The sequence below is a fragment of the Macaca mulatta genome, chromosome 2 (genome assembly GCF_049350105.2).
Source record: "Macaca mulatta isolate MMU2019108-1 chromosome 2, T2T-MMU8v2.0, whole genome shotgun sequence".
In the NCBI taxonomy this organism is placed as follows: domain Eukaryota; kingdom Metazoa; phylum Chordata; class Mammalia; order Primates; family Cercopithecidae; genus Macaca; species Macaca mulatta.
In genome coordinates, this window is record NC_133407.1 from 33614446 (window position 1) to 33631337 (window position 16892).

General features: G+C 36.5%; 1 protein-coding gene across 1 annotated transcript in view; it reads left to right on the forward strand.

Annotated features, from left to right (window-relative positions):
• COL6A5 (collagen type VI alpha 5 chain) overlaps window positions 1-14946 on the forward strand; it is a 125061-nt gene extending 110115 nt beyond the window's left edge. The window contains exons 39-41 of the mRNA XM_015132208.3: window positions 1010-1106; window positions 1813-2057; window positions 14144-14946. Of these exons, the coding sequence (XP_014987694.3) occupies window positions 1010-1106; window positions 1813-2057; window positions 14144-14169 (368 nt within the window). The 3' untranslated portion in view covers window positions 14170-14946. The remainder of the gene's footprint in view (window positions 1-1009; window positions 1107-1812; window positions 2058-14143) is intronic.
• Window positions 14947-16892: the final 1946 nt, after the last annotated feature.

The following is a 16892-nucleotide window of genomic DNA, read 5'->3' on the forward strand; positions in this document are numbered from 1 at the left end:
AAATCTCACAAGTAATAATTAGTAAATTCTAGACTCAACCCCTCACATTCTGACCCCAGGGCTATGCTCTTGTCTCGTAAATCATACTTTAATTACTAAACCCTTAGCAAGGTGTACTGCTGTAATAAATAATATCGCAGTGACACTGCCCTCCACCTACTCCAAGGACTTCTATTTTGTCTTGTCATTATAAATTAACCTTAGTTCTGACTTGAATTCTTATGAACCATAGGGACAAATCTCCTCTGAAGCCTCTATTCCAGACAGCTGGCAGGGATTTTTAAGGGTGTCTTTACACAGTGGGGCTTTGAGGGTGGCTGCCCCAGCCTCTGCCCATGTGTTGTGGCTTTAGACAAGCATATAGCAGCACATCCAAAACCTTGTAACATCAAACAAATCGTAGCCTGTGCTGGGAATTAGGAATGTGGCAGAGGTTACATTGAATGGTCTCTGCAGCTGCTGCAAGTTTACTAGAGAATCACAAGGATGCGGGTTTTCTGGAATGCATAAAGCCCCAGGGCTTACATAGTTCTCAGGAATCTTGGAATTTAGCGGTTATATTTAGTAGCAAGTAAAAATGTGGCTTCTCCCAACCCCAAGATAAATAGGGCAGACAATTTCAATAGCTAATAGAGTCTTCTCCCAGAACTTAAAGTGTATTTTCAAAAAATAAAAAATAAATAATTTTTTTAAAAAAATAAGAGTCTTCTAGAAAGATCTTCCTTTTATAGGGAGAGAAACAAATGATAGGAAGAATTTAGAGATGTCCTTAAATTATATCACAAGTTTGTGGTAGAGCATTGGAATTCTTTATTCAATGACTGGCTGTATCCTCTTGACTCTGCCAAGAACAAACAATTTCCATGTTAGAGTGTGCCTATTTTGCCAAGTCTGTTATAAAAGTTGTTCTTGAAAACACTGCCAACCACATGAAAAGATGAACTGACTTTGGGTGAGATAATAATGTAGATGGGTAAAATGTAGACTAACCAGCCCACTCTCTCTCCAGGTGCCATCAACAAATATCCCACCGAAGATATGAAAGCCACATGTGTTAACATCACCTCTCCCAACCCAGAGAACGGTGGCACAGAAAACACTGTATTGTGAGTTGAGAAATTCCAAGTTTGCATCATACCACAACTGGAAACAGTCCTTAAGAAAACTGTGAAATGAACAGCATTTTAGTTTTCAAGATCCAAGTGTGTGTGTGTGTGTGTGTGTGTGTGTGTGTGTTTTAAATGCTACTTGTTTGTGATGATAGCACAGGTCTGAAATTAATCACAGATAGAACAGGACTTATATTTGAAAGAACTATGTTTCCATTTCTGTTTGTTTTACCAAAAATGCCTCCTATTAGTACCTTATCAGTAACTAGATAACGTAACTCTAATATTGGTTACTGCCAAAACAGAAAACTTATATCAAAGATTCCATGTAACAATTTTAGAGCAGAATAAAAACATAAAAAACAAAACACGACATTTGGCGATTTAGAAAACAAAACACATATGAGGATTGGCAGGAAAGATTCTTTCAAGTTTGATTTTACAAAGTACAACCCTAAGTACTCAATAAAAATTTAATGATAGAAATTATATTGGTTTGGAATTCTAAACTGCAGAGACAAATATCTAATTTCCCTTCAGAATATTAGAAAATTGCACAAGTCAAATTTCATTCGTGAACTGCACTTGGACTATTCCAATCACATACATAAAATGGGTTCCTCTTATATTATCTGGTATTCACATTTAATCTTTCAGGAGACTTGGCTAACTAATTTTTTATCTCTCTTCTCTATTACTTCAGACTTATTCCTGGGATATATGAAATAAAGACAGAAAATGGTGAGCTGTTTGATGAATTTGATTCCCAGGTGCAACATTTCCTTGTATTAGGGAACAATCATAGTAATGGTTCTGGGACAGCTACTGATTTGATGCAGAAATTATACCTGCTCTTTTCAACTGAGAAATTGGCAACGAAAGACAAGGAAAAAGCACATTTAGAAGAAATTTCAGCTCTAGTGGTTGATAAACAGCAAGAAAAAGAAGGTAATCTTGAGTACCATAGAGTTGAAGACCCTCAAGTACCTTTGTTTGGATTTTCCCCTGGTGGAAGATGAGCAGTTAGAATTCACTAGGAGAGGCAGAGATGACAGGATGAGGATAAAAGAGGGGCTTATCATCTAAGGATCCAAGGGAGATAAAACTTCAGAAAGGCAAAAAATAGTCTTTGTTGACATATTCAGAATTACAAGCAGGTATAAATGCTTGGTGTGGAGTCAGGAAATTGGGAAGTGGGAGGGACAAGAACAAGGACAGCAGATCCCAAGTAAGCAGGAGCAGCCCTGCATCTTTGTCCAAGATTGGGGTGAAGGGGAACTGTGCAAGGAGCCTCCAGAGTTTTAATACTCGATATCTGCTCTCTCTTTTAGCAACTAGAGCTTTTGTGGTTTGAGATGGAGGCCCCTAGCTGAGCCTCAGCCTCAGTGGGACATGGAGAGGACAAGGCCACCATGGTTCTGAGATCTGTGTGGAGACTGTGGGCAGCTTTATAGGCTGGGTGGGGAAATGGACCTACAGCTAAAAGCAAAATAGGAGATGGACAGCAGGAAGCTATTGGCTCTACGGCAGTGATTCACAGTCCTTTCTGTGTCCCAGAGTCATGTGGGAAATGACTTTAAAATAAATATTCCTGGGTATCTACTAAAGCTGAAAATATGTATATCCAATGACCCAGCAATTTTACTTCATTGTATATACCCAATAGAAATATACATATTAACCAAAAATCATGTAGTAAAATGTTTATAAAAGCAGAATAAAAAAATAAATTTTGGATATTTATATAATAAAATCCCATACAGGGGCATGTATGTATACTTCAAAATATATATATACACACACACACACACACATTTATAAATATAGATATAGTTAAAGCTCTAGATATATATATACACACACACACACATAAACATATGTATAGTTTTAGATATGGGTATAATTGTAAGTATATCTATATGTAGAGAGAACAAAATCAGCAAAATGATGGAAAATAAGAGAAGTGAACATAGAGAAAATAGGAAAAATACAGACACACAGAGAGAGAAGATAGATATAATAAAAATTAAATATAAGTATATTGAAATATCTGGTTCTCATCAAAATGGAATAAGTTCATTTTTGTTTCAAAATGGAATAAGCCCATATCACTTGTCTTTTCCACTGATTACAACTGAAAATTCTGGATGAAATACAAAAAGCAACTACCTGAGGACTCTGAAAAGTAAGCAAAAGCACGTATATTGTGAAGGGGCATGAGTTTCTCATTTTCTTTTCTCTTTTCTTTTGAGGCTTTATGCTGAGGGCAAGTCCAAGTACAGGAACTGTGTGGCAGTGAAGTAGATGGCTGAACCTCCTTAGAAACCCCATCTTTTTGGCCAGAAGAACTAGGAAAAAAGAGGCCCTCTGCATTAAAAACGTCCTACTTTTTTTCCCCTTTTCTCTCATGGGTTTGCCTTGAAGGCAGGCATCAGTTGGCAGCTAAGTGGAAAGCTAGACACTTAAAATTAAAGAGAAACCCTTTCTTTCTTGCTGAAGGCTGAAAGAGTGAGGGTTGTGATCAACTCAGTATACCACTGGAGGCTATTTGAGTAAACAGCAAACTGTTCTCATAAATGCAGAATGTTGGCAAACTGACCCACTGCATATGCCACCCAGAAGGAATGCTGAGGGCAGTCATGCCCCAAAAGCAAGTGTTTCTGTAATTAGGTACATCTGAAGCCTGTTAGTAATGATATGAACCTGCGATCAATTAAGCAGCTGTCCCATCATTACCTCTTCCTCTCTGCTCTTGCTACTCAATAAATACAAAGGGCAGTGGAAGCTCAGGGACTGACTTTGCTCACTAGAAGCAGGGAGCTCTCTTCTTCTCTTGTTCCCCTTCCTTTAAAAGTTTCTTTTGTCTTAAGTTTTCATTTCTACATTTGTCCCTTTGTTCAGTCTCATAATTATGGTCTCAAGCAGTAACAGTAGGAACTTGTAATGACGGTCTCAAGTAGTAACAGCAGTAACTGTCGTAGTGATGGTCTCAAGTAGTTCTGGCCAGAGAAACTGGAAAAGAAGACCTCGTGGGCCAGCATGTGTGGGTAACCTTAGAGAGAAGAGAGCTGAACAAAGGAACACTCTACTTGTAGTTAGGGGACCTATATAAGTCTCAGGCTCTTCCCTAAACTGTACATGGATAAGAAAGACCCAGAAAGGATAGCAAAGGCCCTAGAAACTAAACTGTGACTGTTACTCACAGATAATCAGACAGCACTTGCATGCTGAACCTGAGATGATTGCCTGCTAAAACAAAAATATTCTACAGAGAATCATAACAGTACTTAGAGTCTAAACAACATAATATTCAAAATGTTCAGGATACAATCCAAAATTATGCAACATACAGAGAACCAGGAGATGTGAACAATTCTTAAAAAAAAAAAAAAAAAGACAACCAACAAATGCCAACCTCAAGGTGACTCTAATGTTGCAATGATCAAAGACATTAAAGTAGCTATTATAAGTATGCTCTATGAGGTAAAGGTAAATAACTTTAAATGAATGGAAAGATAGACATTTTCAAGCAGAGAAATAGAGATCACAAAAAAGAACCCAAAGGAAATTTTAGAAGTAAAAAATACAATATCTAAAATTTTAAAACATTCACTGGATGAGCTTAATAGCAGAGTGATGATGAGAAAAGAAAGAGTCAGGGAAGGCTGAGTGCAGTGGCTCACACCTGTAATTCTGGCACTTTGGGAAGCTGAGGTGGGCAGATCACTTGAGCCCAGGAGTTTAAGACCAGCCTGGGCAACATGGTGAGACCCCATCTCAACAACAACAGCAAATTAGTCAGATGTGGTGTCTTGCACTTGTACATAGTCCCAGCTACTCAGGTGGCTGAGGTGGAATAATTGCTTGAGCCCCAAAGGTCAAGGCTGTAGTGAGCTGTGATCATGCTGCTGCACCCCAGTCTAGGCAACAGAGTAAGACCATGTCTCAAAAAAAAAAAAAAAAAAAGAAAGAAAAGAAAAGAAAAAGAAAAGTCAATGAACTTGAAGAAAGATTAATTATAGAGTTATACAAACTGAAGAGAGAAAAGATTGAGAAAAAGGCAAACTGAACCTTGGAGACTTGTTGAGTATCAGAATGTCTAACATTTGTTTCACTAGAATTCCATAAGGGAAGTAGAAATATTCATGCCAAAAAAAATATTTTAGGAAACAATGACCAAAAATTCCCCCAAATTGGTGAATTACCCCTAAATTGTTAAAAGATATAAATTTACAGATTTTAACAGCTAAAAAAAAAAAACAACAACAATTCAGACACATCATAATCAAACTGCTGAAAACCAAGGATAAAGAAAAAAATATTGAAGCAGCTAAGGAAAAACTATGATACAAAATAAGGGAACAACTCAAATGACTGTCGATTTCTCATCAGAAACCACGGAGGCTAGAAGACAGTGGAACAACTTCTTTTTTTTTTTTCTTTAATGTACTGAAAGAAAAGAACTATGGACACAGAATTTTATATCCAGTAAATATATCCCTCTCCCTCTGGAATAAAGACAAAATAAAGGTATTCTCAGATGAAGGAAAATTAAGAGAACTTGTCACCAGCAGACCTGTTCTAAAGGAGAAATATGTGACAGCCAGGGAGTTGGAGTGAGGTCAAATGACCGGTGACCCAGTGGGCAGGAGACATACTGGGCAGGTGAAATTAAGGAAGGGACACAAATGAGAAATCAAGTGGGTGGTTGAAAGGGAGGAAAGCTGAGTAAGAGAAAGTGGTGAGAACCAGACACAGATTGCCCATGTGAATAGCTGTACTGTCTGTGAGATAATTTCATACCCATGGTTTCATTGGATTCCCTTAAAAACCCTTTGTGGGAGACAGGAATTAATATCCCTAGTATGCAGATGGAGAAACTGAGACTCAAAGAGGTTTAGTGCCTTGCTAGTGACTCTGTTTTGGTAACTTCTGATTCAGGATGCTTTACAAACATCTGGAGGAAGGAATAAGGGGTAGATCAGAAACAGAAACAGTGGGTTGAAGAGAAGGTGTATTAGTTTGCCTGGACTGCCGTAACAAAGACCATAGACTGGGTGGCTTAAATAACATTGATTTATTTTCTCATGGTTGTGGAGGCTGGAAGACCAAGATCAGGGTGCCAGCCTATAAGGTTCCTGATGAGGGCTCTCTTCCTGGCTTGCAAATAGCTGCCTCCTCTCCTTGGCCTCACATGATAGGAAGAGGATCTTGGTGTCACTTTCTCTTTTTATAAGGGTAACGATTCTGTAAAATCAGGGCTTCACCCTTACGACCTCATTTAACCTTAAATGCCTCCTTAAGGGCCCTGTCTTCAATACAGTCACATGGGGTTACGGCTTCACTATATAAATTTGTGGGCAAGAGACACATTTCAGTTTATAGCAGGGGATATAATTAAAAATTACTCACAGGAAAGAACCCTGTAAAATGGTGGTTCCCAAACTTGTCTGTACATTAGAATCACCTAGTTATTTTTTTAAAAGTCCAAAGTCTTGCCCACACCCCATATCAATTAAGTTACATTAGAGGTAAGACACAGGCATCAGTTATTTTTTTTGTTTTGTTTTGTTTTTTGAAGCTCTCAGGTGATTTCAATGTGCATTCAAGTTTGCAAAACACTGCTATAAATCCTGGTTGAATCATTCCTGTTAGACAGCTTTACATATCTCAAGGTGATTTGCTGCTGAAAATAGTAAGGTTGGTAGAATCAAAAGGATTATCATCAAGTGTGCATCTTTGTTGTTTGTTATTATTCTTCATTATTTTCTCCAAAAGTTTTCTGCATTTTTCTATTGTAATGATATGTTATACATCTAGAAATAGATGATGTCTTTAATTCTTTTTCTTTCAGATCTCTAGCCAACAGCTTGGGTTAGTTATACTTGGCCAGTCCTGCTCCGTGAAGTCAATCTGAGCCTCTTCAGAAAATATCAGCTTGACTTTTTCTTGCACTCCTGAAAGCTTAGTGACTGGAAATCACTGAGTTGTACTTTATCTTTTTGCAGATAAGGAAATGGAAGCTACAGACATCTGAAGCATCTTACCTAAGAATTCACAGTAATTAATCCAATACTTTCGTCATAGTGATTCATACTCTATGTTTATAGAAAATAAGTTTACCTTAAAGTTAGGCCATGAAACAGAAATAATAAAATCTATCTCTGAGTTGTTGAAAAGTTGAAGATGATGCATATAAAGCTCAAAGTACACACTATCCCTGGAATATAATCAACTAGTATTATCCTTATTTGAATTATCTAAGTTTGATCATCTATTTGACAATTAAAAATATAAATCCATTGTATAGAATTATCACTTTATGTTATTTTATTCATCTTTTGTTTTCCTAAAGAGATTGAACTTTCCTTTTCACCTGTCCATTTGTTTGATATTTTCATTATATATTTCTACTTAAAGGACAGATTTTCTGTTTGCTCATTATAAAGTACATTTTCAACAATTTGATGTAGATATTTTTAAGTGGAACTGTATCTTTTTTTCTTTATGCCAAACCCAAGGCTTGTTTCTTAGTCTTTATTTTTCCAGTATCAACTGTAGTGTTTCTCAAAGTTTATTCCCTGGACTAGCCACATCACCATCATCTGGGAACTCATTAGAAATGCAGATTCTTGAATTGTATCCCAGACCTACCGAATCAGAAATTCTGGAGGTAGAGCCTCCAGAGTTTGAGAACCACTGACCTAGTGTTATAAATATCAAGTCTAAATCAGACTTCTTTAATAGGGGTCCTTTCATTGGATATTAATAGGTATTTGGGAAAAAAATAATTTCTCTAGAAATCACTGATAAGTAGATATGGGTTTTTCTGCAGGACTTTTTATTGTCTTTAATGGAATATTAAATTATATTAATATTCTGAGAAAACAGCTATAATCAAACCAATTTGGACACAGAATCTTTTAACGCATTTTATAGGGCTAGTATTTTGTAGTAAACACTTCAGGAAACAGGAGTTGAAAGAGTGAATCCTGGAGCCAGCTGTAAATTTGAATCCTATTTCTGCAATTACTGGTCATGTGATCTTGGGCATGTCACATTGCCTCTCTCAGCTTCCGTTTCCTCATCTGCAAAATGGGGATAATAATATAACCTATGTCATTGGCTAATGTAAGCAGTAAATGAATATGAAGTACTTCAAACAGCTCTTAGCATAGAGTAAAAGCTTAATAAATGTTAGCTACTATTTAAAATTGTGATCATGTTGATGATGACAGTGATGATAACAAATGATATCAGAGCTAGTGGTTATGGTGAAAAGAACACCAGATTGGGAATGAGGAGACTCCAGTGCTAGTTTTAGTTCTGTCACTAACTGGTTTTATGATCTTGAGAAGTTACCTGATTGCTCTGGTCCTAAACTTTCTTCTCAGTGTAATGAAAAGCTTAGACAAGGCCAGTGTTTTTTATACTGGGGTATACATACTGGGTGACACACAAAGATTTTCCAGTGCGTGGATTTCAAAGGCTAGTCTTAAAGGGCTCCATCTACCTGAGAATGTACTTGTGTCTGAGGAATCACAGAAGGGCATCTTTTTCTGCATCCCCTTTTAAAAACATCCCCCACTTCACACACACTAAACAGCACATCTCTTGGCCATTCTGAATCTAACTGTGGTGCTTTGCTCTAGATGTAAAACCCCTCTAGGGAGGTATTTGGGGTGGGGTGGAGTGGGGATTGTCAAACTAGGAGTCATTTAAAAATATTCTGTCTGTAGTCTTTCTTTAATCAAAGCACCATAAACCCAGGTAAGGCTTCAAATCTTTTCCATCCTGTACATACTTCTGTTAAGGAAGAAGTGTGTTGCTAGAAATGGAGTATTTGAACTCATGTTAGAACGTTTTGAATTCCGGTGTATCATGGAGTGAGGGTGATAGCAATGATGATAAATTTCATTTTGTAATCCAACTATTGTCAAAGGGTGTATCTCTCCTGACTGGGATTTCCATGAGAACAAACAGTGAGTGTATTGGAGATAGACTGATGAAGAATGCTATGGCCTGAATGTTTGTGTCCCCCCAAAGTTCATATGTTGATATCCTAACCCCTAAGATCATGGTATTAGGAGTTAGGACATTTGTGATTAAGTCGTGGGGGTGGATCCCTTATGGAGGGATCAGTGTCCTTATAATAAAGGAGACAAAGGGACTCCTCTTCCCTTCTACCATGTGAAAATTTAGTGAGAAGGCACCACGTTTGAACCAGAAAGCAGGTCCTTCACTAGATGCTGAATGGGCCAGTGCATTGATCATAAGCTTCCCAACCTCCAGAACTGAAAGAAATAGATTTGTCTTGTTTATAAGTCACCCAGTTTATGGTAGTTTGTCATAGCATCCTAAATAGACTAAAACAGAGAGCAAGCATTCTTTTGTCAGGCAAAAAACAAAAAAAACAAAAACAAACAACAACAAAAAACAAAAGCCACAAAACAGGAAACAAAACAAAAACCCACTATGGCAAGAGCTATCAACCTATCTTGGGATAGAATCATAGTAAGATATCATCACAGGAACCCCCAATACCATAATTATTTCAACTGAGAGATGAGATTAGACTCTTTCAAAGGCAGAGCGTGTGTGGATTGGCTTTTACAATAAAGACCATTTCTTCCAATTAGGCTACATGGGGAACATTTCTCATAAAGTGAATGAACTAAATTGAAGTTTCAAAATTCTGAAGTAAAAACATACAGAAAAGATGATTAAAATATTTTATCAAAAAATATACTAATAATATAAGTGTCAAGTGTGCTTAATTTAGCAATATTAAACTTTTGCAAACATTTTAGTTTTTCAAGATAAATACAGTGCCTCTCCGTAAAAGAGTAACGGGTATAATTAATAGCCGTTTGATAAATTTGGTAAAGCACTTTTAAAAAAATATTTCTCAGAAATTAGAAAATGTCATCTAAATGACTAGATAACTGATTCTTTTGTAAAACTTTTTGAAAGATTACTGGGTGATTTTTGGGATATGATTCAGAAAGAAGTCAAATAGTTGCTTGACATTGCTCTGATAAAACTCCTTCAAGATCCATTGATATAAATAATATTTATCAATGCTTAAATATATAACAATAGATATTAATAATTCTATCAATTCTGATATTAAATCTTGCCTTACTCTAGCAAAAACAGTAATAAGTAAAAATAACAGGGAAAAACTATCAATTTCATTAATAAATGTATTTTGAGCAAAAATGTTTACTTTTTTTCTTAATAGAATTACCAAAATTTAAATATATATATTGTTTTGATAAATTCTAATGATAATTCATCTTTAAAAAGTGTTAATACATAGAAGCTTATCGTCATAGAAAATAAGAACATACACTTAAATATATATATTTTTACAGAGAATTATGATTAGGCAAACAAAATATTTTAAAGCATATAAACATATTAGAGTTAGAATGAAATTCTATGGGGAAAGTGGAAGGGAAATACAAATTTAAGGAGAGAAATGAACACTATAAACTATCTGACATTTAAACATGAGCATGTTTGCATATATTTTTGGTAAATAATGGTAGACTCTGTTGGATAAGTTAAGAGAGAAATGTTGAGATTTTATTTTTAAATGTCAGTTTTTATAATATGTCACAACGTACATCTTTTTCAACCACTTAAACTCATAATGGAAAAAAATAGACATTTAAAATGTTCAAGGCAAGAAGTAGATGTTTTGTTTTCCTTTGAGGTGTGGCTGTAAGCAAATTTTTTTAAGACAACTAGGCTGGAGCCTCTCTAAGATTCTGTTTTAGACCAGATTCCCCTGAAGCCAACCCAGAGTTGGGAATTTCTGTGCATGTGAGTTATTGAGGGAGTTCTCACAGGAGAACCAGTAAGGAAGGAAGCAAGACAGGGAAGGAGTGGAAGGCAAATAAGGGTGTCATCTCAGGCGAAGTCCCATAGAGGGCAGCTTAAGCCTGATCCTTCAAGGAAACGCAGGCGTCTAAGTTAGGCTGCGGAGAGATGTTCTGAGCTGAGGCAAGAGAGTTAGGCTTCCTTTTTTTTTTTTTTTTTTTTTTTTAATCCTTTAAGTTCTGGGATACATGTGCAGAATGTGCAGGTTTTTTACATAGGTATACATGTGCCATGGTGGTTTGCTGCACCCATCAACCCGTCATCTACATTAGGTATTTCTCCTAATGCTATCACTCCCGTTGCCCCCCATCCCTCGACAGGCCCCAGTGTGTGATGTTCCCCTCTCTGTGTCCATGTGTTCTCATTGTTCAACTCCTACTTATGAGTGGGAACATGTAGTGTTTGGTTTTCTGTTCCCGTGTTAGTTTGCTGAGAATGATGGTTTCCAGCTTCATCCATGTCCCTGCAAAGGACATGAACTCATTGTTTTTTGTGGCTGCATATTATTCCCTGGTGTATATGTACCATATTTTCTTTATCCAGTCTATCACTGATGGGCATTTGGGTTGGTTCCAAGTCTTTGCTATTGTGAATAGTGCTGCAATAAATATACGTGTGCATGCGTCTTTATAGTAAAATGATTTATAAATCTTTGGGTATATACCCAGTAATGGGATTGCTGGGTCAAATGGTATTTCTGGTTCTAGATCCTTGAGGAATCGCCATACTGTCTTCCACAGTGGTTGAAACTAATTTATACTCCCATCAACAATGTAAAAGCATACCTATTTCTCCACATCCTCTCCAGCATTTGTTGTTTACTTTTTAATGATCGTCATTCTAACTGGCGTAAGATGGTATCTCATTGTGGTTTTTATTTGCATTCCTCTAGTGACCAGTGATGATGAGCCTTTTTTCATTTGTTTGTTGGCTACATAAATGTCTTCTTTTGAGAAGTGTCTCTTCATATCCTTTGCCTACTTTTTAATGGGGTTGTTTTCTTTTAATTGTAAATTTGTTTAAGTTCCTCATAGATTCTAGATATTAGCCCTTCGTTAGATGGATAGATTGCAAAATTTTTCTCCCGTTCTGTAGGTTGCCTGTCCACTCTGATGATAGTTTCTTTTGCTGTGCAGAAGCTCTTTAGTTTAATTAGATCCCCCCATTTGTCAGTTTTGGCTTTTGTTGCCATTGCTTTTGGTGTTTTAGTCGTGAAGTCTTTTCCCATGCCTATGTCCTGAATGGTATTGCCTGGGTTTTCTCCTAGAGTTTTTCTGGGTTTAGGTCTTACGTTTAAATCTTTAATCCATTTGGAGTTAATTTTTGTATAAGGTGTAAGGAAAGGGTCCAGTTTCAGTTTTCTGCATATGGCTAGCCAGTTTTCCAACACCATTTAATGAATAGGAGATCCTTTCCCCATTGCTTGTTTTTGTCAGGTTTGTCAAAGATCAGATGATTGTAGATGTGTGGCATTATTTCTGAGGCCTCTGTTCTGTTCCATTGTTCTATATATCTGTTTTGGTACTAATACTATGCTGTTTTGGTTACTGTAGACTTGTAATATAGTTTGAAGTCAGGTATCATGATGCTTCCAGCTTTGTTCTTTTTGCTTAGGTTTGTCTTGGCTATATGGGCTCTTTTTTGTTTCATATGAAATTTAAAGTAGTTTTTTTCTAATTCTGTGAAGAAAGTCAATGGTAGCTTGATGGGGATAGCATTGAATCTATAAATTACTTTGGTCAGTATGGCCATTTTCACAATATTGATTATGAAATACCTGAGCATGCAATGTTTTTCCATTTGTTTGTCTTCTCTCTTATTTCCTTGAGCCGTGGTTTGTAGTTCTCCTTGAAGAGGTCCTTCACATACACTTGTAAGTTGTATTCTTAGGTATCTTTTTCTCTTTGTAGCAATTGTGAATGTGAGTTCACTCGTGATTTGGCTCTCTGCTTGCCTATTGTTGGTGTAAAGGAATGCTTGTGATTTTTTGCACATTGATTTTGTATCAATGTGCAAGAGACTTTGCTGAAGTTGCTTATCAGTTCACTAAGGTTGAAATGAAGGAAAAAATGTTAAGGGCAGCCAGAGAGAAAGGTCGGGTTACCCACAAAGGGAAGCCCATCAGACTAACAGCAGATCTGTCTGCAGAAACCCTACAAGCCGGAAGAGAGTGGGGGCCAATATTCAACATTCTTAAAGAAAAGAATTTTCAACCCAGAATGCCATATCTAGCCAAACTAAGCTTTACAAGTGGAGAAATAAAATTCTTAACAGACAAGAAAATGCTGAGAGATTTTGTCACCACCAGGCCTGCCTTACAAGAGCTCCTGAAAGAAGCACTAAATATGGAAAGAAAAAACCAGTACCAGCCACTGCAAAAAACATAACAAATTGTAAAGACCATCAACGCTATGAAGAAGCTGTGTCAACTAATGGGCAAAATAACCAGCTAACATCATAATACCAGAATCAAATTCACATATAACAATATTAACCTTAAATGTAAGTGGCCTAAATGCCCCAGTTAAAAGACACAGACTGGCAAATTGGATAAAGAGAAAGTTGGACTTTCTTACTTCCTCCCAGGTTATTGATTGGTCAAGAGCTGCTGTCAAGAGGAATGTAAACTCCAGGTACTCATGGTGCATGTGGTTAAAACAGGTCCAGTAGCTAACAGCAGCCCTCGAAGAATAGTAGGTGCTGATGTTGGAAGCAAAAGCTCATATGGCAATGGTTGGGGAGGGAGGCCAAGAAGGGGAAGACAGAAAATGAAGGAATATTGTCCTAGAAATTAATGTTAAAAAAAGAAAGATTAGAAGGATTCTGGACAGAACCTCGATATTGTCTGTTGCATACCCCTTCAAGCACCTACTTAATACCAACCACTATATTTGCTAAGCATGGAATGTCAAATCATTAATGTACCAGCATTCTTCCAGGAAGAATTATGTCTATGATTCTCCTTATATATTGTTCATTTATTTCTATTATCACATCACCCTGAGCTGGACTTCTATTTTGACCATTGAAAATGACAAAAATATTGTGTTTGTTTTATATGTGGCATATAAAGGAGCAGGCCCTGGAGGAACATTTTGAACAAATATAATGACATTAAAAGCAGTGAATATTTTTATATTTTGCAGATGGTGAAGACACAAGGTCATCATAGGAGAAAAGAAGATAGCTCCACTGACATGTATAATCCCATGTGGTTCTAACCACAATGTATTATCATCTATTAGAGGCAGTGGTAAATGACGGACTTTTCACAAAAACAATTGGCTAATAGCATGCTAAATTTGTTCTCCATCCCAAATCTGAGGAGAAGCATTTTCTGAGTGAAGACATCAGTAAGAAGACCTGACAAACCCGGAGTGATTTCATTTCTCCTGAGAACTGGGGAAACCTACCTATAAGAGTTAACTTTTCTTTGAAAGCTCTGCACAGTTCAGGCATCGATTTTGATGATGTATCTGTCTGAAAAAGATTGTCATTATTTTCCTTACATCTATATCTCAGATTGGACTCCCCTAAAAGCATTTAGAATTGGAATTTCCTAGGAATATCTTCTACTCATTCTTAAACTGGAAAGCCACGCCCATGTCGTTGGTTCTGGGATGAACCTAACATTTCATCTAGCAGTGATTGTCCTCTAAAACCCACCTGTCAGGATACTATCACCCATAGTTAATGTTTGCTCTTCACAAGGACATTAACAAAAGAATGGAACTGGTGAAATAGAAAAAAGTGATAAGAGGCTAATTTTATGAACCTCTATTTTGTGCTATAATCTTTTGTTTATATTTTAGAATGCTTTGCTTTGTGTATACTGAATGTTTGCAGCAAAAGAATTATGGAAAAGCACAGATACTCTATGTGACCAGAGATGTTCTTGGGAATTATAATGTAGCAAGAGATAATTGCTAAAATAAAAACAAGTCTGACTTGGAAGTTTGTTCTGATCATTATTATTTAACTACAGTCTAATTCAACCCTAGAACACCAGTAGAAGACTAAATATATTTGGAACATTTACATAAAATGTAAAATTAGCTAACAGTGAATTAGTTTTAAAAATCATTCAATTTGGCTAAGGCAACAAGTAATTACCAAGTCAATGAGCATCTATTATATTAAAAAATGAAATGACCATGTTAATGGGATAATACCATAGGCTATTTTGTACTTTTCCTTGACCTTACTGATGTTATTTGTATAATTGTCCTTGACTTTACTGATATTATTTGTATAATTTAAAAATAATCCAATTAATTCTAAGTTGCTGAGATTTTTATAGTTACCATTTATTGCTCTCTGAGAAGTTCCAGATTCAACTCTACTCATTTAGTAAAGTTTTGTTTTCCCCTAAGAACTCTGATATGTGTAGGGGTGTGTGTGTGTGTGTGTGTGTGTGTGTGTGTGTGTGTGTGTGTAAACATACGCATGAAAAATACATCAGATACCTAAATCTGAAAATGACGTGATTATCAAGAATGTGAAGCCACAGGAACTCACCCTCTGCTGATGGGATTGTAAATTGTTTAAACAGCACTGTAGCAATATTTAGTTAGATGGATGATATGCATATCCTAAAACCCAGCAAACCCACTACTAGATCTCTACAGCTATGTGTAAGAAGCTCTCATATATGCCAGGAACCAAATACAAACATGTTCGCTGCAGCACTGTGTGTTTTAGAGAGGAGCTGAAGCCAACATGAATGTCCTAATGTGGTCTACTCATACAATAGCATATGATACAGCAGCTAAATTGATAAACTGGAGCTGTATCTGCAAACAGACAAATTTCAGAGATAATATTGAACCAGAAAGAGTTGCAGAAGGATACATTATGACATCATTTATACAACATTTTAAAACCTGGGAAGCAATACCACATAATGTTTATGGCTACTGACAACTGGAGTGAAAACGCAAAGGCATATGTGGGGATGACAAACACCAGATTCAAGACAATGGTTATCTTTCAGTGGTAAGAGGTAAAGTGGGGGTCCAATTATCATCATAATGTTTTATTTCTTAAACTGGGTGATGGAAAAGATGTACTTTCCTTATGAAATATGTATATTCTTTATACATATTTCAATGCCTGACATTCCATAATTTAAAATAGTAAATTAAGTAATAAAACTGCAAAATTCAAGTAAATCCTTGTGCTACATCCAGGACTATGTTAGGAATTGAGAGGGATTTTTTTTTTAATTAGATAACTCCACTTGACCTTGAGGAGTTTGCACTAAGTCAAGGTCATTAGAGTTAGGTAACCTTCTGAGATAATGGTTCTTCTTAAACATTGACCATCTGGGAAACTTGTCCCCTTCACTGATATGCCACATAATGTTGATCAATATATGAAATTAATTTTATATCTGGTCATTTGAGGAGGCATAGAGCACAGCACAATTTGATGCACATAAGAGCCAAGATGGGTGATACTAAGTGGCATTGTTTCCTTGGAGGAGCAATTACACTGTAAATACAGGGAGCTTTAAAATAAATTTTGGGCATTCAAGCAAAAAATATAATACCTGAATGTGTGCTGTGGGCACAAAATGTCAACAACCAACATCAGAGAATGACCATAGGTTAATAAAAATACAGTGCATGAATTCAGAGTCAGGCTGCTAAGTACAGCCAGTAATTGCTTTGGAAATCAAAGAAGGAAAAAAAATCACCTGGGATTTAAATAATTGAAGAAGACTTCAAAGAATAAATGGGATTCACACCAGGTCTCCACTTAAAGGCTCACAATGCTTTCCTTCCAGTTTCTTCATAATAACAATGAAAAATCCTTTCCTGCCTTAGAAGGAGTTTCTATAGGTCAGTTTCTAATCTGACCTTTGCTCGCCTTTCCAGCCCAATCTGTTCTCAC